This window comes from Pimephales promelas, chromosome 1, assembly GCF_988280905.1.
Source record: "Pimephales promelas chromosome 1, fPimPro1.hap1.1, whole genome shotgun sequence".
Lineage (NCBI taxonomy): Eukaryota > Metazoa > Chordata > Actinopteri > Cypriniformes > Leuciscidae > Pimephales > Pimephales promelas.
This window is the reverse complement of record NC_142769.1, coordinates 52,308,356-52,333,343: the sequence shown is the minus strand read 5'-3', so window position 1 is coordinate 52,333,343 and position 24,988 is coordinate 52,308,356. Positions and strand designations below refer to the sequence as shown.

The 24,988-nt window shown below is 35.2% G+C and overlaps 2 protein-coding genes across 2 annotated transcripts; both read right to left on the bottom strand.

Annotated features, from left to right (window-relative positions):
* Positions 1-1,252: 1,252 nt before the first annotated feature.
* On the bottom strand, positions 1,253-9,206 carry LOC120461284 (putative C-type lectin domain family 20 member A). The gene is made up of 5 exons (XM_089131776.1): positions 9,167-9,206; positions 6,211-6,579; positions 4,422-4,763; positions 2,830-2,918; positions 1,253-1,487 (listed from the first exon to the last, which is right to left on the bottom strand). Exons 1-5 carry the CDS (start codon positions 9,204-9,206, stop codon positions 1,377-1,379), a joined length of 951 nt encoding a protein of 316 aa, XP_088987902.1. The 3' UTR covers positions 1,253-1,376.
* Positions 9,207-13,372: 4,166 nt separating this feature from the next.
* LOC120461197 (putative C-type lectin domain family 20 member A) lies at positions 13,373-21,473 on the bottom strand. Its single transcript, XM_039649351.2, has 5 exons — positions 21,419-21,473; positions 17,801-18,172; positions 16,477-16,818; positions 15,200-15,288; positions 13,373-13,916 (listed from the first exon to the last, which is right to left on the bottom strand). The coding sequence occupies exons 1-5, from the start codon at positions 21,456-21,458 to the stop codon at positions 13,806-13,808; spliced, it is 954 nt and encodes a 317-aa protein (XP_039505285.2). The 5' UTR covers positions 21,459-21,473; the 3' UTR covers positions 13,373-13,805.
* Between the last annotated feature and the right edge of the window lie 3,515 nt (positions 21,474-24,988).

Genomic DNA, 24,988 nt, shown 5'->3' with positions numbered 1-24,988 from the left:
GACTTTTATTTTAGATGCGATTAAACGCAATTAATTTTTGCACAGCCCTAAAAGTAATTTAAAAGCAACCAGTGAGACTGGTTCCTGAATCCTGAATATTAAGGACATTTTGCAGTTGATTCCATGCATTTCAGTCCGGACACCACAACATGTCCTCAGAACGAAGACAATATCGTCCTGTGCCTTTCCTTTTAATATAAGATTGAAGGTATGGGGGAAGCAGACCAAGAATAGACCATTTCACAAGATGTAAACAACACTGGTCCAGAAGCACTTCCTGTTTCAGTTTTTTAACACTACATATAAGCTGGGATGAAATACAACCAAAAGAACATATAAAACTGAATCAAAAAGTTAAACAAAGATCTTTAAGATGTTTTCTTTACATGTGAAATAAAGAAAACAGTTACAAACTGAAACAGGAAGTGCTTCTGGACCAGTGTTGTTTATATCTTGTGAAATGGTCTATACCTTTATGAATAAGAATGTGCCAGTGATTATGCCTACGGGTGGACAATGCCGACCAACCAACGCGATCATACAGAGAGCAATGATGGGTAAGTGCTCTAAAGTTTGTGATAAACCTAAGGGCTCCGTGGTAAACAGTATCCAACAATTTCAATCATTGAATGGATGCATGCATGTATATAACATCACCGTAGTCCAGCACTGACATGAACGTGGCAGCAACAAGCCTTCTTTTTGCCTCAAAGGAGAAACATGACTTGTTTCTAAAATAAAAGCCCAGTCTCAGCTTCGGTTTTTTCACCAACTGCTGGATGTGAGGTTTAAAAGAGAGAGAATCATCAATTAGAATACATTTGTATTGGGACACAGTCTCAATCTCGAAGCCCCGATGGAAGGTTTTGTAGTTTAGATTTCGCATTGGAAAACAACTAACACAGTCTCATCCCAAGACGTCAACCAACTGTTTTGACCATACGTCAACATCTGAGGTTTTAGGGTACCCTTTAACGTCAGTTAGATGACGATCCTGGGTCAGTTAGGTGATAGGTTTAGATCTGGGGTAGGGTTAGGATTGGATAGCGTCATCTAACGACGTTAAAGGGTACCCTAGTGTATATCACAGTATCATCGGCATAGAAATGAAAATTTGCGTTGGAGACTTCCTCGAACAAACATTGTTTACAATCAAATGAACTGCACTGGAACACATATCATTACATTATAGCAATAAGACAACAGAAAATGTGTAAAACTACACAGTAAAGCCTGTGAAGTGTGATCCATATCATATGACCTTAAAAATACAATAATATCAACGCTTCAGATAGGAATCATGAATATTTATTTGAATAGTAAAATGAAATATAGCATTGGTTTGGGATAAGTGTCACTCCATAAAGAACATGACTTCAGCAAACTGGAGTACTGGCGTTCCTGGTCTTTTTCTTCTGGAAGATTTTCCCGTCCGGTTGTTTCCTCCATGTGAGTGTGACGTCCTGATCACCCAGCATCTGCTGTAACTGAACCACAAAACAGGCTTTCATTAAACAAGTGTGATGTATTTCTCCTCAAAATGATCATCTTATACTTTACAAATCTTGCCGAAAGTGGAGAAACTGGCAGAGTCAAAACACAAAGCATTATATTTTGTGATCATGATGAAGGACTAATAAACTCATTGAACAAATGCTTTCAAAAATAAACACATTCGTCACCAAAGACAAATGTCGCCAAAGGTCATGACTTGTTGCACATGTGTGATGATCCTCATTACTGTTATTTATGAATAGAAATCATCCATCCAGCACAGCATTTTAATACATTACTGCCGCTCTTCACATGTTGGTCATAAACAGAGATGTAATTTTATTTTCAACAGAATTATTGTACGTAATTTATTTCGCTAAGGTTTTTTTTCTTTAATATTTTGTATTTTTAGGGGATTTTATGGGACTAAATCATATTTACGTTGTATTTATAATCCATTTATTGAGCATAGACCTGACAATTAAATTTCCAACTTAAACTATTGTAAATCTTGAGTGCTTAAAGCACAGACTCCAGTTTGATCTCTTTTTAAGACTCCAGTTTGATATCTTTTTTGATATCTCCAGTTTGTTATCTTTTTTGATATCACAGACTCCAGTTTGATATCTTTTTTTAACACACGTTTGATATCTCAAAAAAAAGAGCTTCCATTCAGATTGTGTTTGGCTGCAGTACCAAACACTTCCACCGGAGGAAATTCGTCTCAATTTCGAAAGAAGAAGCACAAAAGTGTGACTATTTTCATCAGGACCTCGTTTGTTTTCTTTCCGCAGCAAGTGGTAACACCTTTACCAAGTTCCTTACCATTCCGATAAAGAAAACAAAAGTACAACATTTTAATTTTAGGCCCCGCCCACACTACTGCGTTTTCGTTTAAAAACGGATAATTAAAACAAATTCGATCTCCGTCCACCAGCGTTTTATCTGCGTATTAGAATTGATTTCCATCCACATTAAAACGTCTGAAAATGCCGATCATGTGACCATTCACCAACACTGGACATGCGCGTGCCGGTGTAAACAGTGGCTGACGAATCAGGGAAGGACACGTCATGACTGATGACACCCAATCATGGAGTCAAGCGTCAGCCTCTGCGTCATCGTTTCTAAACTCCTCCGTTTTGTTCTGTCTTCACTAAAACGCCCTCCGGAGATTTAAAACGCAAAAAAGAGCTGCAGAGTTTCTAAACTTCTCCATTTTAGGTCTTCGTTTTTCCCGTTTTAGTCTGGGCGGGAGGTGCAAACGTACCAAAAGGTCTCAGTTTTTCAGTAGTGTGGACGGGGCCTTAGTCTGTTGAGTATTATAAACCCCACCTTGTTTAAGACGAGTGCACTCAATGTAGCGTCGTCCGCGTTCTCCCTGGCTTTGACCTGCACTCGGATCAGCTGCTGCTTACTCTTCACTGCAGGACAAGCACAGCATATCTTACTTTATGTTTTACTCAACCCGATCTCACGACCAAGTCGTACGAATTCGACGAATGATTAAAAAGTGGCTAATTCGTAACAATTCATACGACCTCACTCGTACAAATTAATACGATTTTGCTAAATCGTACATATTTTACGAATTGGCCAATTCGTATGAATTCGTACGAATTACCTACCCCTGACCCCGCCCCTAAACCTAACCGTCACGTGGGTTTAGACAAATCGTACGAATTAGTACGAGTGAGGTCGTACGAATTAGACACTTTTTAATCATGCGTCGAATTCGTTGGTTTTACTATATCTTACTTTATAGATGAGGGATACTAGTCAGCCCTTTGACCAAAAACACGGGTTCTCTGATCAGGATTTTTGGAGTCGATAAGATCACAGATATCTATTCTCTTTTTTGAAGACTTCTTTTAATCCTGTAGAATTATTTATAGAGATGCTCCAATCACATTTTACAGACATTCATTCAGGGCCCAAATCTCATTTTTGAAGATGGGGGAATCCCTCCTTAAGTGATTTTAGTGATTTGGGCATTTTTAAGACATTGTTCAAAATATATAGTTAACAAATTTTGATATTTAATATGATCTTAAATAACTGTTTGATTATGCAGTGCATTCTTGTATTTAAAATGGGGCAATTGCACAATAGCTTACACACACTCTGAACTGAATTGCAAAAAAAAAATAAAAATTAGGGACGAGTGTTCAGGTTAACAGTCAATAATAAAATAAGAACAAATAAACACATTTCAAGCAGTAGAACAAATAAATACAACAGAATAAAGATAAGTAAAAATAAATAATACAAAAAAAATCTTTAATGTCAAGACGAATTTCCCAAAGCAATTATCGGCCGATAGCGATCAGTGGTCGACCGATCTGAGACCCCCAACCAAAAACGTGAAAATAATTTTAAGACATGTGTATAGAATTAAATAATAAGTGTCAAATTAAATTGAACGATTTTAAAATAAAACTCTTACTAAGAAAACGATTAAATGTTTTAGTTGGTTATCTGCATGTCATGTGATTATTAACCAACATCAGAGAACTGTGAACATGTGGTTTTTTTAACTATTATAAATTTTTCGTATTTATAAATAGTGATGCATCAAAATTTCGAGTACTGAAAATTTTCGGCCGGAACATGAACAGCTATTTTCGGGTTTTGGACTTAAAAGGTTTTGGAGGGTTTTTGAGTGCATCCCATTTGTGTTTTTCTAAATATATATGTGTAATATTGTAAGTCTCATCGTCTTGGGACGTCTTTTGACCATACGTCAACATCCGCCGTTTTAGGGTACCCTTTAACGTCAGTTATATGACGTCTTGGGATGAGAATGCGCTGAATATTAATATTTTAATTTGACATTTCACAGTTCACAGTTCTCTCATGAACCTCCAGTTTGGGAAACTTCTTTTAAATGAACAGTCATAATCAGTTTCTGTCAAAGAAGGACTCACCAATGCTGCAGTAGAAGTAATAAGATGAAGTGCAAAATTGATCATCAATGGAAGCACTAGAATTATATAGACCGACACAGTTTTGGCCCGCCGTGTTGAGTCTCTGAGCAATGAGTTGGGTTGAGGAAGTAAAGTTGGCCTGATCTGACCACTTCCACGAGCCCCTGTGCAGTCCGATCCAGACTCCACCCATATTCATCATCAAGTTGGTGATCTGTCTGTTGTCCTCTTGACTCCTAACAGTGGCCAGGTCTGTGTGATGCTGTCTGCAATACTTCTGAGCGTTGAGCCACGTCATTGAAGTTTGGATTAAAACCAGTCTCACTGTTGCGTTGGCCCTTTCTGTCAAAAAAAGAGTCAAGACATCAAAGGCATGACAAGACTAAATCATTTTCTCTAGTTTAACGAGTGTGAGCCGCTTAAACCTGCCAACATTTGTTCCCAGAAGTTTAAATATTTCCATAGTTTATACAGTATGAACCCAGCATGAAAGAAATGTTTTTTTTTTCTTTTCTTTATACTCCAGTTCAGTTATTCTACTTCAAAATATACGGTTTAATTTACTTTGCATTTCTTTGTGAATTTTTGACTGAAAGTTGTAGCCTAAGTCTTAGACCAAATATTTTCAGTGTTAAAACATGTATATATTATTTTCCTGTGTCTCCCTTGAAAGCATTAATACAAGATTGAAATTACATGGTGGTCAGTTATTAAAAAAATCCCTTTAATCTATCCCTTTAATCTCCCATTTTGACTTTTAGATGTCTATTCATATCTCCGATAACCAGTGGTGTACCTCAAGGATCAGTCCTGGGTCCTTTACTGTTCATTATATATATTTATTACCACTAAGACAGATTTCCCGTAAATTCAATGTGCATTTTCATTGCTACGTTGACGACACTCAGCTTTACATATCGTCAAAGCCTAGTTTAGTGTTACAGCCGTCCTCTCTCTTGCTTTGTCTTTCTGAAATCATGGTTCACACACAATTTTCTCATGGTAAATAGTGCGAAAAGTGACATTTTACTTGTAGGCACTAACTCAGTACTGCGTACTTGTGTACACGCCTGTCTGTGCCATTCATTCACACACAGACTGGCAAATTCATATTTAATATTATAACTAGTATTATGTGGTAGTGTAATGAAAACAGACATTATATCAAAACTAATTTTTATTTGTTCAATTTGCACACTGAATATGGGTTGGAGCTCTTAAATTTGAACTCTCAAAGTGCACCAGATTGATGAATTAACATTAAAAAGCACAACATTTTCTTATGCTTTTATAGCATGAGGGACAGAGGTGCGTTTCACAAAATCATGTGGAAAAAAATCAGTATTGCTATCCCAATGCAGCTTATAGCTTGTTTTAGAAGTAATGTGGAGTATAGTTCAACTTAGTAGTTATTTCATCTGTTAACTCTTACTCGCTCCTATTCATTTATTTCATGGCATTAGTGGTTTTAATGGGAATTGGTATAAATATTCACGGGCGTGCAAAGTTCAGTTGTGTTTATGATCATGATCATATGTAGTGGGCCAGTCTAGGCCAAATTATTCATCTGCACAAAATTCATGATCCAGCCTAATTGTTATAGAATTTTTACTTCTATCACCCACCCATAATTCCATTATGTTAGTCTATATTAATCTTCATGCATATCGTATTCCTGATTTGAAAGTTGCTTTGAATAAAAGCATCTGCTAAATAAATAAATAAATGGATGGATGTGTAATAAATGTATACACTGAAATAATGAGCATCAATAAAGAGTGTTTCTTACCGTCGTTACAGAAGAAATATATATTGGCATTGCAGCGGAAATCACACCAGTCTCCATAGTTATACATTACACACTCCTCTCCATCACCGTAGTTATCCGGCTGGCCAGAACCCCAGTACTTAAACACTAAACGCTCCTCTTTATAAGACCAACGCCAGCTGTCGACGTCATTGTAGAGTCCAATCCAGGCAAATAAACGATACTTTTCTGCATCGGCGACTTCTTGCAGAGTGGTCCAGTCTTCATCGGTCTGAACTGTGGCCAGGTCGATGTGGTTTTCCCTGCAGTAGGTTTGAGCTTTTGCCCACGGCATTGACTTTCGGATCAGAACATATCCGTGTGGTTTACACAGAGTTAGTGACAGGAGTCCTGTCGACAGAATACACTCATTTCAAGCTTTTTATATACTATTTCCCCCAGTGTCCTTCTTATAGGTGCCAATGTTTTTTCATTATATTATAATTGTTTACAGTGGCGGTTCTACATTGAATTACAACCTGGGCAAGACCCCCTTTGAGCAAGGACAGAGTCAGAGATTATTTTTAATAGAAAATTGAACAAGATAAACCTCACATATTTCAGCATTTAAATCATCTTTATAAAAGAATGAGTCAATAAAGATACATGGTCTCGCCCACACTGTAAAAAAAAAAAAAAAAAACATAATTTCACAGAAAATAACTGTGATTTTTTGACGACCATTTCATTCATTTTAAATTGTACTCACAACACTGTAAAATTACAAATAATATCTGCAAAATAAAAATCCAGCTGATATGTTAGGTATTGTTGCATTAAAAACAAATTCATTCACATTTTTTTTTACAGAAATTGATTGTATTTTTCATACAGTATTTTTCTGTTTTCTTAAATGTATGTAAAATTACAAATATAGTCTGTAATTAAATGGTAACAAAACAGTTAAATGATTACATGACTGGCAGCTCAAAAAACTGTAACATTAAAGTAAAACCTCATATATTAAATAAACTGAAAACACTGTTATTTTAAAGGTATCTCCTGCTTTATGATCAAATACCGTCATTGTAAAAAAAACGACAACAAAAAAACAATAAAAAATGGTCAAATGACTGGCAGCAAATGCTGCCAAACAAAAACCATAAAATTAAAGTAAAATATTCAAATTTAAATAAACTGAAAAAACACTGTTATTTAAAGGTATTTCCTGCATTAATATGATCAAATACTGTCATTGTAAAAAAATCGTAAAAAAGGGTCAATAGACTGGTAGCACAGGGTGCCAAACAAAAACCATAAAAATAAAGTAAAATATGTTAATTTAAATAAAGTGCAAAAAACTTTAACATAAACTTGATGTCACCATGATTGAGATTAGTGTTTGCTTTAGTTGGGTTCTTGACCTTTATTATGTACTATTAGTTTTACTCTGGCTGCTTTAACTATGTATTCAACATACATTTGTTATAACATTGAAAGCAGAAGAAAATATCAGCAGATTTTGGTCATTTATTGGTGATGTTATAGTCTTCATGTAGTGGCCTGATTCACTGATATAACTGAGAAATACCCGGGTGTATCTGTTGAAATTACATTATAAATAGGCATGATTAAGTTTAAGTACATTATAAATAGGCATGATTAAGTGTCGTACTTTCCCCCATGAACCTTGAAATATAGAAACAATATTTTTCTAATCTGAAATGGAATTAAATTATCTATTATAAAGAAAATGTTTGAGCAAGTTTATTTTTTAGGAGTATGACATCGATAATCAACATATGAATCTCAACAATGGTGACAATCAACAAAGCCTTTATGTGACTTTATAGTAGTTCACCATTGTAGTGATGCATACGCTGATGTCTGTGTAAGTCTATATGATCCTGTCAAAACATTTTCTGTATTATGACTTGATAAAATCTTAGTATCACGGCACTGCATGATCTTCTATAACAGTAATGGATTTCAAAGTAACCTACTAATATTGATGAATTAATCAGATATTACACTCTTCAGGTGGTATCGATAAAGCATTCAACTACATGATGACCATTACCACTGACAAGTGATCAGATCTTCTGATCTAAGTTTTTCCATAACAAATATGTATCAGCGACACACAGCTAAAGCAGCCAGAGAAATAGTAATTTTAAATCCAAAGGGCCAAGAGCCCCACTAAAGCAAACACTGATCTCCATCATGGTGACATCAAACTTTATTATTTTCCATAAAAAATTAACTTCTAAACATCTGTTAATTCTCAGTTAGCATGCAATAAATAAAGTCCGGATTGTAATAAGTGATGATGCAGAGATCTGTTAGTGTTTAATGTTCTTTTGGGATGTAAATTGTTTGTGTATGGTGTGTTTTGTTGGTCTCCATTGAGTTGAAGAGTAGAGCCTGTGCTTCAGTTCAGGATGAGCAAAGAGACACTGATGAAATGGTGCATGTTGCTTTATTTAACTGACAGTAACTGTGTAGTTGTTGATGCAGTGATGCATAGTCACAGTAAATCATACATCACTTACATGTTTCTTATTAATAAAAAAATCTGGAAATATGTGAAATAACTGTTTCGGTTAAAAAGCTTAATGAAGATTTCTACTTTGGCTATTTTACATTCATTTTATGTTTTTTGTATGGCAGCCATTGCTGACAATCATTGACTGTTTTTTACAATGAAGGTATTTGATCATAATAATGCATTGTTTTTACAGTATCATAATAATCCAGATAATAGCTGTAAAATAACAGTGTTTTTCTGTAAAACATTCAAGAAAAATATCTGTAAAATGTTTTTTGCGCTTAATTTAAATTAGGATATTTTACTCTATTTTTACGGTATTTGTCATTTGACCCTTTTTTTATGATTTTATTTTTTACAATGCAGGGTGTAATTCAATGTAGAACCGCCACTGGATATGACAATGAGCTTAATGAGAGAAAAGAGCTGCATGTTATTTTAATGTTTTACCTGAAAGACAAAGCAGATGAAAGCAAATTTGGTCCGTCATCTTGCCACAGGTTTTGTCACTGGAAAAAAAGTACAAATACAAAAAATCACATTAGTTCACTAATATACATATCATGCATTTAAGTAGAAAATTAAATGAGTAAAGTGGGATCTAAACATTGAACGGGTAATAATATCCATGATTCTATAACTATTATAAGAACCAGAGCATATATTTCCTATAATTTTGACAAAGAATTTATTTGAAGAGGTAAACAGATACACTTTAATTGTTTTGGGTGGCTTCTTAATGTATCTTTATTTTTATCAGTTTAAATGTCCTTGTGGAGCATGTTAATGATGAATTCACAAGTCTGCAAAACGAACAGTGAAAAGTTAAAAAGTTCCTAAAAAGTTCTTCTCAAATTATCTTGCAGTTATTGCATTGTAGTTTTTCACTAGTATGACATTGCGTTTGGACATGTAAAGCATTAAAGATTTGCTCTTTGTTAGTCGTCACCTATCTCAATATGAACCTCACACCATCGGTGCTCGGGCCCTAATAATAAAAGAGACATCAGGAATGCAGTGCAATGTTGAAAAAGGTTGTGCAATTAGCAATTATAAGATTAATATAGCATATTAAGGTAACACAATGTGCAGTGTGTGTACGGTATGGACATCTGTACACCACATTGTGCAACCATTTCAATAAAGGTCAGATTTAATGGGGGAAAAAATCATGATTTAAAAAATGACAAATAAAGAAGAGACAAACGAATAAATATCACAGAATATTTGATTTCTTATGCATTATTAAATAATATTTCTTAAGCCTCTGTTCTTTCAAAGCTTTTATATTTAGCATTCTCACTTCATTCATTCCTAATATAAATGTGTATTTGTCCATTACCTTTCATGGAAAACCTCCTTCAGTGTGGAGACGCCGAGACTGATTCCCGTTGTGACTTTGCTGCATTATAAGGATCCTTATTTAAATGGCACCACAGAGCAGGAAAATAACCAGTAACTGATACCATCCTTATGGAAATTGATCATTTGTACATGCTTGTAGAAACAGCATCTGCTCTTCTCTTCCATCGGGGTCTGGGATGTTCCCCATTCGAGACACGAGAACACTTGAGTTGATCATCTCCCAATATATACACCATTCCCTTCACCCGTCCCTGAATTCACTTCTCAGAAAACAGGGGTGGTTGCTAGGGTTTTTAACAGCTAATAATCCATCAAAACACAGAGCAAATGTTACAATAGACAAACGCCATATAGTTAATATGGGCTTCTGGACGAGCTCAGTTACTGGTTATTTTCATGCTCAGCGATGCCATTCAAATAAAGAAACAAAGTCCAAATGGAAATCAGTGTCTGTGTGTCCAGACGGATCATTTTGCATCTTTAAAACAACACAAGGTTTTGCACGAATTGGTCATAAATGACTTCCTCTAACAAACATTGTTTACAATCAAATGAACTGCACTGGAACACATATCATTACATTATAACAATAAGACAACAGAAAATGTGTAAAACTACACAGACGTTTGATTTTAAAGCCTGTGAAGTGTGATCCATTAGCCTGGATGCCAGCCCGAACTCCACCCACAACATTTTTTGGTCGGGAAGTTCAGTCTGGACTCGATCCATTGAGGAGTAATCATGATCAGGCAAAAAATGTTCAGGCCAATCAGATTGCAAGGGCGGGCTTTATACGATGATGGACAGGTGATCTGTAGGGACGTAATCATCACGTTATCAAAGAGCGCTAACCGGTTTCCCTCAGAGATGACTGCAGCTGGAGAATTGAGATTATAGATTCCACTGTCGCGTCTGTTTTTAAAATAAATCGACAGCGCATTCATTTTAATAGACAAACAGAAAACTGCAATCAAGGCATTTGTCGATCGGAAAGATATTCGGCAGAAGTGTAACTTATCAGCTGGCTCTGACGGTCGTTAAGAAGATGGGACGTAATGAAAAGCCTGTGGTCGTTGTGGTTTCTCCTTTGGTGGCACTCATGAAGGACCAAGTGAAAGAAGCAACACTCGTTATTTAACTTCTAAAATAAGTAAGTTCTGTAGTTGACAACTGCATGCAAAGTAGTTGACTACTGCGTTGCTCTGATTGGTTGTAGGTCTACCGACTATCCAATTGAGTGCAGAGTTTGTTTTTTTCCTGGTTCGGTTACGACACGCCTCAAAATCAAAGCCCAATGGAGGAGTTTCAGACTCATATTCTCAATAGAATATGAGTATGACGAAGTCAGGCTAGTAATCCATATCATATGACCTTAAAAATACAATAATAAATCACTTCTATCAACACTTCAGATAGGAATCATGAATATTTATTTTGTTTTCTTATGAATAGATAAGCAAGAGATGTTTGTAAAGTGACCTGCAACATACATTTGGCCACTGCTAAATGTTTAAATTTACATTTACATTTACGCCTTTGGCAGACGCCTTTATCTTACATTGCATTTCAAGGTTTGACATTTCTGATATTGGGAGGCATTTCAAAGGAATTAAACACTACGTAGAATAACTTACGTAAGTCGAAAACATGTATATCTCATGTTCAGCAGATGGAGCTCCAGTATAGAGCAAGAACAGATGGATTTTAAGCACATATCAGTTCAAGTTCAAGTTTAAACTCATTTTATTTACAGTCGTGCTCAGAATTAATGGCACCCCTGGTAAATATGATGAAAACTGGCTGTAAAAAATAATTCTGCATTGTTTATCCTTTTGATCTTCCATTCAAAAAATTGTCAAAATTCTAACCTTTCATTAAAGCAAAAGAATTGAAAGTGGGGGTAAATCACACTGTGAAATAAATGTTTTTCTCCAAAACACTCTGGCCATAATTGTTGGCACCCCTAGAATCTTTTATGAGAAAAATATCTCTGAAGTACATTCCCATTAATATTTATTTTTATTTTTAAGCACATCAGGGTGACTAGGAACATGAAATTGTCCAGCTATGACTTCTTGTTTCAAGGAGTTTAAATATGAGGAAGCACAAAGGTCAAATTCCCTGAATCATCCATAACAATGAATAAAACCAAAGAACATGGTTCTGATCTGCAGCAAAATATTGTTGAGCTTCACAAAATAGAAAGTGGATGTAAGAAAATAGCTAAAGAATTGAAAATCCCCATTTTGACCATCAGGACAATAATTGAGAAGTTATAATCAACTTAAGATGTTACGATTCTGCCAGGAAGAGGACGTGTGTCTATTTTGCCTTAATGGACGGTGAGGATGAAAGTTTGAGTGTCCAAAGACTCTTCAAGGATCACAGATGGAGAATTGCAGAGATTAGTTGAGCCTTGGGGTCAGAAAACCTAAAAAAAAAAATATATCAGACAACCCCTTCATCCCCACATGTTGTTTGAGAGGGTTTCAAGAAAAATGCTCCTCGCTCCTCCAAAAACAAACTCCAGCATATTCAGGTGTCAGACACGACTGGATCTTCAATCGGCACAGGCTTCTGTGGTCAGATGAAACTAAAAAAGAGGCTTTTTGGCAGCAAACCCAGCAGATGTGTTGGTGCAAACAGGGATGAAGAGTACCCAATGCCTATGGTTAAATATACTGCTGGATCTTGTATGTTGTGGGCCTATTTATTTGCTGGAGGTCCTGGACATCTTGTTCAGATACATGGCATTATGGATTCTATCAAATACAAAAAGATAAAAAATAAAAACCTGACGCCTTCTGCTAGAAATCTTATAATGGGCCGTGGTTAGATCTTCCATCAACGATCCAAAACAAAAATCAACACAAAAATTAGTTACGGAGCACAAAATGAAGCTTCTGCCATCTGTTATCTTGGCAAAAGTTTACAGATCTGAGGTTGCAAAAAGTTTTTAATAACAGGGTGCCAAAAATTATGGCCAGAGTGTTTTGGAGAAAAACATTTATTTCACAGTGTGATTTACCCCCACTTTCAATTCTTTTGCTTTAATGAAAGGTTAGAATTTTGCCAATTTTTTGAATGGAAGATCAAAAGGATAAACAATGCAGAATTATTTTTTACAGCCAGTTTTCATCATATTTACCAGGGGTGCCATTAATTCTGAGCACGACTGTATACACAAAATAAGGTAACACTAATGTTAACTAATGAACCTTATTGTAAAGTGTTACCCGAAATAATTATATACAGCACACACAAATATTTTATGTAAACACAGACTTTTATTTTGGATGCGATTAATTGCAATTAATTTTTGCAGAGCCCTAAAAGTAATTTAAAAGCAACCAGCGAGACTGGTTCCTGAATATTAAGGAAATTGTGTTTTAAATCAAACCAGGTAAATTGTACAGTACCAAAAGCAAGTGTATATCACAGTATCATCATAGAAATGAAAATTTGCGTTGGAGACTTCCTCGAACAAACATTGTTTACAATCAAATGAACTGCACTGGAACACATATCATTACATTATAGCAATAAGACAACAGAAAATGTGTAAAACTACACAGTAAAGCCTGTGAAGTGTGATCCATATCATATGACCTTAAAAATACAATAATATCAACGCTTCAGATAGGAATCATGAATATTTATTTGAATAGTAAAATGAAATATAGCATTGGTTTGGGATAAGTTTCACTCCATAAAGAACATGACTTCAGCAAACTGGAGTACTGGCGTTCCTGGTCTTTTTCTTCTGGAAGATTTCCCCGTCCGGTTGTTTCCTCCATGTGAGTGTGACGTCCTGATCGCTCAGCATCTGCTGTAACTGAACCACAAAACAGGCTTTCATTAAACAAGTGTGATGTATTTCTCCTCAAAATGATCATCTTATACTTTACAAATCTTGCCGAAAGTGGAGAAACTGGCAGAGTCAAAACACAAAGCATTATATTTTGTGATCATGATCAAGGACAGGACTGATAAATTCATTGAACAAATGCTTCCAAATCTAAACACATTCGTCACCAAAGACAAATGTCGCCAAAGGTCATGACTTGTTGCACATGTGTGATGATCCTCATTACTGTTATTTATGAATAGAAATCATCCATCCAGCACAGCATTTTAATACATAACTGCCGCTCTTCACATGTTGGTGTAATTTTATTTTCAACAAAATTATTGTACGTAATTTATTTCGCTAAGCTTTTTTTTCTTTAATATTTTGTATTTTTAGGGGATTTTATGGTACTAAATTATATTTACGCTGTATTTATAATCCATTTATTGAGCATAGACCTGACAATTAAATTTCCAACTTAAACTATTGTAAATCTTGAGTGTTTTAAAGCACAGACTCCAGTTTGATCTCTTTTTTTAAGTTTTTATGTTTATTGTTATGAAAAATGTGCCAAAACACTTAAAAAAAATGTATGTACACGTTTTACTCTAAAACTGTGATGAAATCAAAGCTATAAATCTACACAGTTTGATATCTAAAAAAAAAATAGCTTTCATTCATTCAGATTGTATTTGGCTGCAGTACCAAACACTTCCACCGGAGGAAATTCGTCTCAATTTCCAATGCGCTCAATTTCGAAAGAAGAAGCACAAAAGTGTGACTATTTTCATCAGGACCTCGTTTGTTTGTTTTTTCCGCAGCAAGTGGTAACACCTTTACCAAGTTCCTTACCATTCCGATAGAGAAAACAAAAGTAAAACATTTTAATTTTAGGCCCCGTCCACACTACTGCGTTTTCGTTTAAAAACGGAGAATTAAAACAAATTCGATCTCCGTCCACCAGCGTTTTATCTGCGTATTAGAATTGATTTCCGTCCACATTAAAAACGTCTGAAAATGCCGATCACGTGATCACGTGAGCCTCTGCGTCATCGTTTCTAAACTCCTCCGTTTTGTTCCGTCTTCACTAAAACGCCCTCCGGAGATTCAAAATGCAAAAAAAGAGCTGCAGAGTTTCTAAACTCCTCCGTTGTAGGTCTCCGATTTTTAACGTTTTAGTCTGGGCGGGAGGTGCAAACGTACCAAAAGGTCTCAGTTTTTCAGTTGTGTGGACGGGGCCTTAGTCTGTTGAGTATTATAAACCCCACCTTGTTTAAGACGAGTGCACTCAATGTAGCGTCGTCCGCGTTCTCACTGGCTTTGACCTGCACTCGGATCAGCTGCTGCTTACTCTTCACTGCAGGACAAGCACATCATATCTTACTTTATGTTTTACTATATCTTACTTTATAGATGAGGGATACTAGTCAGCCGAACCCATTTGACCAAAAACACGGGTTCTCTGATCAGGATTTTCAACCTGATCTCACGGGAATTCGTACGAATTTTACGAGGTGGCTAATTCGTAACAATTTGTACGACCTCCCTCGTATGATTTAGCTAAATCGTACATATTTTACGAATTAGCCAATTCGTATGAATTCGTACGAATGACCTACCCCTGACCCCGCCCCTAAACATAACCGTCACGTGGGTTTAGACAAATCGTACAAATTTGTACGAGTGAGGTCGTATGAATTAGTTCGAATTAGCCACTTTCGAATCACTCGTACGAATTCGTACGAATTGGTCGTGAGATAGGGTAGGGATTTTTGGAGTCGATAAGATCACAGATATCTATTCTCTTTTTGAAGACTTCTTTTAATCCTGTACAATTATTTATAGAGATGCTCCAATCACATTTTACACACATTCATTCAGGGTCCAAATCTTATTTTTGAAGATGGGGGAATCCCTCCTTAAGTGATTTTAGTGTTGGGGAGGAGGGCATTTTTAAAGACATTGTTCAAAATATATAGTTAACAAATTTTGATATCTAACATGATCTTAAATAACTGTTTGATTATGCAGTGCATTCTTGTATTTAAAATGGGGCAATTGCACAATAGCTTACACACACTCTGAAATGAATTGCAAAAAAAAAAAAAAAAAAAATTAGGGACAAAAGAACAAATAAACACATTTCAAGCAATTTCAAGCAATTTCAAGCAACAATTCTTACTAAGAAAAAGATTAAATGTTTTAGTTGGTTATCTGCATGTCATGTGATTATTAACCAACATCAGAAAACTGTGAACATGTGTTTTTTTAATTATTATACATTTTTCGTATTTATAAATAGTGAAGCATCAAAATTTCGACTACTGAAAATTTTCGACCGGAACATGAACAGCCATTTTCGGGTTTCCGACTTAAATGGTTTAGGAGAATGCATCCCATTTGTGTTTTTATAAATATGTAAATAATATTTTAATTTGACATTTTTATTATTTAATTAATTTCACAGTTCTCTCATGAACCTCCAGTTTGGGTAACTTCTTTTAAATGAACTGTCACAATCAGTTTCTGTCAAAGAAGGACTCACCAATGCTGCAGTAGAAGTAATAAGATGAAGTGCAATATTGATCATCAATGGAAGCACTAGAATTATATAGACCGACACAGTTTTCCCCCCGCGTGTTGAGTCTCTGAGCAATGAGTTGGGTTGAGGAAGTAAAGTTGGCCTGATCTGACCACTTCCACGAGTCCCTGTACAGTCCGATCCAGACTCCACCCATATTCATCATCAAGTTGGTGATCTGTCTGTTGTCCTCTTGACTCCTAACAGTGGCCAGGTCTGTGTGATGCTGTCTGCAATACTTCTGAGCGTTGAGCCACGTCATTGAAGTTTGGATTAAAACCAGTCTCACTGTTGCGTTGGCCCTTTCTGTGAAAAAAAGAGTCAAGACATCAAAGGCATGACAAGACTAAATCACGTTCTCTAGTTTAACGAGTGTGAGCCGCTTAAACCTGCCAACATTTGTTCCCAGAAGTTTAAATATTTCCATAGTTTATACAGTATGAACCCAGCATGAAAGAAATGTTTTTTTTTCTTTTCTTTATACTCCAGTTCAGTTATTCTACTTCAAAATATACAGTGTAATCTTTGCATTTCTTTGTGAATTTTTGACTGAAAGTTGTAGCCTAAGTCTTAGACTAAATATTTTCAGTGTTAAAACATGTATATATTATTTTCCTGTGTCTCCCTTGAAAGCATTAATACAAGATTGAAATTACATGGTGGTCAGTTATTAAAAAATTCCCTTTAATCTATATCTTTAATCTCCCATTTTGACTTTTAGATGTCTATTCATATCTCCGATAAACAGTGGTGTACCTCAAGGATCAGTCCTGGGTCCTCTGTTGTTCATTATAAATATTTATTACCACTAAGACAGATTTCCCGTAAATTCAATGTGCATTTCATGTGGGAAAAAATCAGTATTGCTATCCCAATGCAGCTTAAAGCTTGCTTTAGAATTAATGTGGAGTATAGTTCAACTTAGTTGTTATTTCATCTGTTAACTCTTACTCACTCCTATTCACTTATTGCATGGCATCCGTGGTTTTAATGGGAATTAAACGTGTGTGCAAAGTTCGGTTGTGTTTATGATCATATGTAGTGGGCCAGTCTGGGCCAAATTATTCATCTGCACAAAATTCATGATCCAGCCTAATTGTTATATAATTTTTACTTCCATCGCCCACCCATAATTCCATTATATAAGTCTATATTAATCTTCATGCATATCATATTCCTGATTTGAAAGTTGCTTTGAATAAAAGCATCTTCTAAATAAATAAATAAATGAATGGATATGTAATAAATGCACACTGAAATAATGAGCATCATAAAGAGTGTTTCTTACCGTCGTTACAGAAGAAATATTTATTGGCATTGCAGAGGCAATCATTCCAGTATCCAGAGGAATACATTTCCACACACTCCTCTCCATCATCGTAGTTATTCGGCTGGCCAGATGCCCAGGACTTAAACACTAAACGCTCCGCTTGATAAGACCAACTCCAGCTGTTGACGTCATTGTAGAGTCCAATCCAGGCAAATGAATGATACTTTTCTGCATCAGCGACTTCTTGCAGAGTGGCCCAGTCTTCAACGGTCTGAACTGTGGCCAGGTCGATGTGGTTTTCCCTGCAGTAGGTTTGAGCTTTTGCCCACGGCATTGACTCTCGGATCAGAACATATCCGTGTGGTTTACACAGAGTTAGTGACAGGAGTCCTGTCGACAGAATACACTCATTTCAAGTTTTTTTTATATACTATTTCCCCCAGTGTCCTTCTTATAGGTTCCAATGTTTTTTTCATTATATTATCATTGTTTACAGTGGCGGTTCTACATCGGATTACAACCTGGGCAAGACCCCCTTTGAGCAAGGAGTCAGAGATTATTTTTAATAGAAAATTGAACAAGATAAACCTCACATATTTCAGCATTTAAATCATCTTTATAAAAGAATGAGTCAATAAAGATACATGGTCTCGCCCACACTGTAAAAAAAAAAAAAATTCTAATTTCACAGAAAATAACTGTGATTTTTTTGACGACCATTTCATTCATTTTAAATTGTACTCACAACACTGTAAAATTACAAATAATATCTGCAAAATAAAAATGCAGCTGATATTTTAGGTATTGTTGCATTGAAAACAAATTAATTCACATTTTTTTTACAGAAATTGATTGTATTTTTCATACTGTATTTTTCTGTTTTCTTAAATGTATGTAAAATTACAAATATAATCTGTATTAAATACATAATAAAACAGTTAAATGATTACATGACTGGCAGCTCAAAAAACTGTAACATTAAAGTAAAACGTCATATTAAATAAACTGAAAAACACTGTTATTTAAAGGTATTTCCTGCATTATTATGATCAAATACCGTCATGGTAAAAAATAAAAAAAAAAACTTTAAAAAGATGGTCAAATGACTGGCAAACAAAAACAATAAAATTGAAGTAAAATATTCAAATTTAAATAAACTGAAAAAACACTGTTATTTAAAGGTTCTCTAAGCGATGTGGGGCCAAAACATTATTTGTCACATACATCTCACTATCGGCTAGCTGCCTGTCCCCCAAACACACTGTAAAAAAACGCGGTCTCCGTAGACACCACAGGCTCCACAAACGGCAACAAAAACAATCATGTCTTACCCGGACCACGAAACCAAACAAACAGTGTTCCAGCCAATCACTGGCAAGAAGTATTTGAGGGTGGGTCTGGGGGGTTAGTGTGCGTGCACATGAAGGGTGTGTGTGTGTGAAGGAGAGAAGCATCAAAGGGAAGTTTGAAAAATGGCCGACACACGACCAAAAAGAGACATCGTTCTGAAGAACAAATTAAAAAGAAGAAGGAGTCGGGTAAAGAACGTGCGAAGTTCCGAATTTACATCGGTAGCAAAGCTTTTGAACGATGGCGAGAACTCCGGCGGCAGAAGGGCTTCCAGTCCGACATTCAGTTTGCTCTGTTTTTGCTGGACAGGTGGGTAACGTTAAATAGTTTTTTTCCTTCTAAATTGACGCTTATGTTCGCTAAACCCACACAAGGATATAATTAGCTAGAACTATGCCCGTTCACAATTATTTCAAGAAGCACGGAAGGGAGGGGGAGGAGATGAGATGCGGAGGAGGGAGGGTCTAGCTCCGATTTGTTTGAAAATATTCCGAACGTCAACAACAACCAGGATCACTCAGAGAACCTTTAAAGATATTTCCTGCATTATTTTGATCAAATACCGTCATTGTATAAAAAAATTTAAAAAAAAAAACGTAAAAAAGGGTCAATTGACTGGTAGCACAGGGTGCCAAACAATAACCATCAAATTAAAGTAAAATATGTAAATTAAAATAAAGTGCAAAAAACTTTAACATAAACTTGATGTCACCATGATTGAGATCAGTGTTTACTTTAGTTGGGTTCTTGACCTTTATTATGTACTATTAATTTTTCTCTGGCTGCTTTGACTATGTATTCGACATACATTTGTTATAGCATTGAAAGCAGAAGAAAATATCGGCAGATGTTGGTCATTTATTGGTGATGTTATAGTCTTCATGTGGTGTCCTGATTCACTGATATGACTGAGAAATACCCGGTGTATCTGTTGAAATTACATTATAAATAGGCATGATTAAGTTTAAAAGTGTTGTACTTTCCCCCATGAACCTTGAAATATTAAAACAATATTTTAATATTCTAATCTAAAATTTAATTAAATTATCTATTATAAAGAAAATGTTTGAGCAAGTTTATTTTTTTAGGAGTATGACATCAATACTCAACATATGAATCTCAACAATGGTGACAATCAACAAAGCCTTTATGTGACTTTATGGTAGTTCACCATTGTAGTGATGCATACGCTGATTCTTGATGTCTGTGTAAGTCTATATGATCCTGTCAAAACATTTTCTGTATTATGACTTGATAAAATCTTAGTATCACGGCACTGCATGATCTTCTATAACAGTAATGGATTGCAAAACAAACTACTAATATTGATGAATTAATCAGATATTACACTCTTCAGGTGGTGTCGATAAAGCATTCAACTACATGATGACCATTACCACTAACAAGTGATCAGATGTTCTGATCTTCTGTTTTTCTTGGATTCCTACCATAACAAATATGTATCAGTGACACACAGTTAAAGCAGCCAGAGAAATAGTACTGTTAAAACCAAAGGGTCAAGAGCCCCACTAAAGCAAACACTGATCTCCATCATGGTGACATCAAACTTTATTATTTTCCATAAAAAATCAACTTCTAAACATCTGTTAATTCTCAGTAAGAAGGTTAGCATGCAATAAATAAATAAATAAATAAATATGTTTTGTTGGTCTCCATTGAGTTGAAGAGTAGAGCCTGTGTTTCAGTTCAGGATGAGCAAAGAGACACTAATGAAATGGTGCATGTTGCTTTATTTAACTGACAGTAACTGTGTAGTTGTTGATGCAGTGATGCATAGTCACAGTAAATCATACATCACTTACATGTTTCTTATTAATAAAAAAATCTGGAAATATGTGAAATAACTGTTTCGGTTAAAAAGCTTAATGAAGATTTCTACTTTTGCACTTATTTAAATTAGGCTATTTTACATTCATTTTATGGTTTTTGTATGGCAGCCATTGCTGACAGTCATTGACTGTTTTTTACAATGAAGGTATTTGATCATAATAATGCATTGTTTTTACAGTATCGTAATAATCCAGATAATAGCTGTAAAATAACAGTGTTTTTCTGTAAAACATTCAAGAAAAATATCTGTAAAATGTTTTTTGCGCTTAATTTAAATTAGGATATTTTGCTTTATTTTTACGGTATTTGTCATTTGACCCTTTTTTTACGATTTTATTTTTTACAATGCAGGGTGTAATTCAATGTAGAACCGCCACTGGATATGACAATGAGCTCAACGAGAGAAAAGAGCTGCATGTTATTTTAATGTTTTACCTGAAAGACAAAGCAGATGAAAGCAAATTTGGTCCGTCATCTTGCCACAGGTTTTGTCACTGGAAAAAAAAGTACAAATACAAAAAATCACATTAGTACACTAATATACATATCATGCATTTAAGTAGAAAATTAAATTAGCAAATTAGGATCTAAACATTGAACGGGTAATAATATCCATGATTCTATAACTTATAAAAATCAGAGCATATATTTCCTATAATTTTCACAAAGAATTTATATGAAGAGATAAACAGATACACTTTAATTGTTTTGGGTGGCTTTGTAGTGCGTGTAATCTTAATATATCTTTGTTTTTATCAGTTTAAATGTCCTTGTGGAGCATGTTAATGATGAATTCACAAGTCTGCAAAACGAACAGTGAAAAGTTAACAAGTTCCTAAAAAGTTCTTCTCAAATTATCTTGCAGTTATTGCATTGTAGTTTTTCACTAGTATGACATTGCGTTTGGACATGTAAAGCATTAAAGATTTGCTCTTTGTTAGTCGTCACCTATCTCAATATGAACCTCACACCATCGGTGCTCGAGCACTAATAATAAAAGAGACATGAGGAATGCAGTGCAATGTTGAAAAAGGTTGTGCAATTAGCAATTATAAGATTAATATAGCATATTAAGGTAACACAATGAGCAGTGTGTGTACGGTATGGACATCTGTACACCACATTGTGCAACCATTTCAATAAAGGTCAGATTTAATGGGGAAAAAAATCTTGATTTGAAAAATGACAAATAAAGAAGAGACAAACGAATAAATATCACAGAATATTTGATTTCTTATGCATTATTAAATAATATTTCTTAAGCCTCTGTTCTTTCAAAGCTTTTATATTTAGCATTCTCACTTCATTCATTCCTAATATAAATGTGTATTTGTCCATTACCTTTCATGGAAAGCCAACATTAACCATTAACAGCTAATAATCCATCAAAACACAGAGCAAATGTTACAATAGACAAACGCCATATAGTTAATATGGGCTTCTGGACGAGCTCAGTTACTGGTTATTTTCATGCTCAGCGATGCCATTCAAATAAAGAAACAAAGTCCAAATGGAAATCAGTGTCTGTGTGTCCAGACGGATCATTTTGCATCTTTAAAACAACACAAGGTTTTGCACAAATTGGTCATAAATGACTCTAACAAACATTGTTTACTGCACTAGACAACAAAAAAATGTGTAAAACTACACAGACGTGTGTTTTTAAAGCCTGTGAAGTGTGATCCATATCATATGACCTTAAATATACAATAATATCAACACTTCAGATAGGAATCATGAATATTTATTTGTTTGCAAATAGATAAGCAAGAGAAGTTTGTAAAGTGACCTGCAACATACATTTGGCCACTGCTAAATGTTTAAATTTACATTTACGCCTTTATCCAAGTGACTTACATTGCATTTCAAGGTAATACTTTATTTTTTATAATTAGTATTTTCTGACATGGATATTGGGAGGCATTTCAAAGGAATTAAACACTTTGTAGAATAACTTACGAAAGTCGAAAACATGTATATCTCATGTTCAGCAGATGGATAAAGCAAGAACAGCTGGATTTTAAGCCACATATCAGTTCAAGTTCAACTTTAAGTCATTTATATAGCACATTTACACCATAGGCTGACCAAAGTGCTTTACAGAACATCAACATAATAAAATAAAACCTGCATAACAACTCATAAAACACACATAAAGCAGAAAAGCTAAGAGCAAAACAGCATCAGACTTCATTTTAAACACAGAATTATTTTCAAAAACTCTCTGAGGGTCTTTCAGCGTCTGAACCTTCTCTAAAACATGCATAGACAGCTTTAATGTCATAGAAAGGGGACATTTAAGTCTGATTTAAAGAAACTTAATAAAAGAGCTTTTTTAAAACCATAATATATTTATTTCTCTATTTAACATAGAGAAAACTTGCATGTTCACCTTTAAGATGAGTTTGTTTCCTTAGTCTGAGACTAAAAACTCTGAACCCAAAGTCTTTAGATGTGAGCTGATAATCTTATAAAGTCTTTTCTAAATCTTTTCAAAGTCTTTTGGTGTAAGCCTAGCATTATAAGCACACTGAGGGCCAGTACATTTGCGAACGCAGCATTAAATTATACAAGTAAAGTAATAGTGCCATGGCGAAGACGCACACAATGTGTGTGTTATGTACCAAACCTGCAGTTAGATGTCAAAAGCTCAAAGGAAATTTGATTTCTCATTTCATCACCCCTTTAACACAATTTCCAAGTGAATAGATCTCAGTTGAAAACGGTGTTAAGTTAACTACTAATGATTTTTTACAACGGAAATGACTCAATCGAAAACTTGTAAAGCGTTTTGCGAATCCCACGTTGAACTTGAGCCGTCATCAGTAAAGTGACGTGTTGTGAGCTGGTTAAGCACGTAAAACATGTTGGCATTATATGCGAATGTATGCTCTATTGACTTTGTTACTTATCCTGCAGTTATTAAGTCAGTTACTGTTGGAGTTTGACTTCGGACCGATGAATGAGACCAAAGCTCGGAGGCGATCGACTGTAAAGAACCGTAAAGCAGCAGGATTCGAAACCCAAACGACTCGTAAAGCTGGTTCACACTAGATTATTTCTTTTGGGAGACAATAACTTTATCTTGCACTTTCAACTTTACAATTTTGCAGAACAGTTACAATCACAAAAAGCTATTTTACACACTGTATGAAAGGAAATATTTGAAAAACCATATTGGGACACTTTAAAGGGGACATATCATGCAAAATCCACTTTTTTAGCCCTTTTGTTGTATATTTGGAGTGTTTATAAGTATTATTCTCTTCAGGTGCTTCGTTTATATCTTTATATCCTGTTTTGGTCATATTTTTCAACCTGTTCAGATTTTTCTGTTCTCTATGACGTTTTTTGAGCACTGTATTTGCAGAGGAACTGCCAAATAAGGACATTAGAGCACTTCGAGCAATCCGCCATTATTATTTCTCGCTCCGATTTTGTAGTCCGAGCTCAATGATGCAGAAGTTACGAGAGGGCAAGTCTAAATGTTGTTCTGCAGGTTCGTCGTCGTCTTTATCGACTCGCTCGCTCTGGCTCGAATATGTAAGGCTTGATGGACAAGTCTTCTGTTATTAACGTGTGAATAAAATTGTTCTTTGAAGGTATCGTATATAATCGTATATCTCTAATCAAACTACAATAATGGCCGAACGCGGGGAGTTGAACTCATGGACCTGGAGAGCGGGCGGGGTGTGACGCATCTCCTTTTTATTTAAAGGGGCCGCTTTGAAACGGGTCGCTCACAGACGCACATCAGAAAAGGGGCTTGTGGAGCTATAATAATGAGGAATTCAGACCCAAGCATTGCAGTTATGTTTTATATAGACCACAACGGTATGATTTATATGTAAAAATGAATGATTTAAAAGCATGATATGTACCCTTTAATGAACAGAGAAACAGTCGTGCTTCATACAGTGTCTGTTAGATAAAACTAGATATTAAAAATAAGTTAATGATCAATAGAGCAGAGTTAAACACCAGATCTGGGGACCAAGAATCACA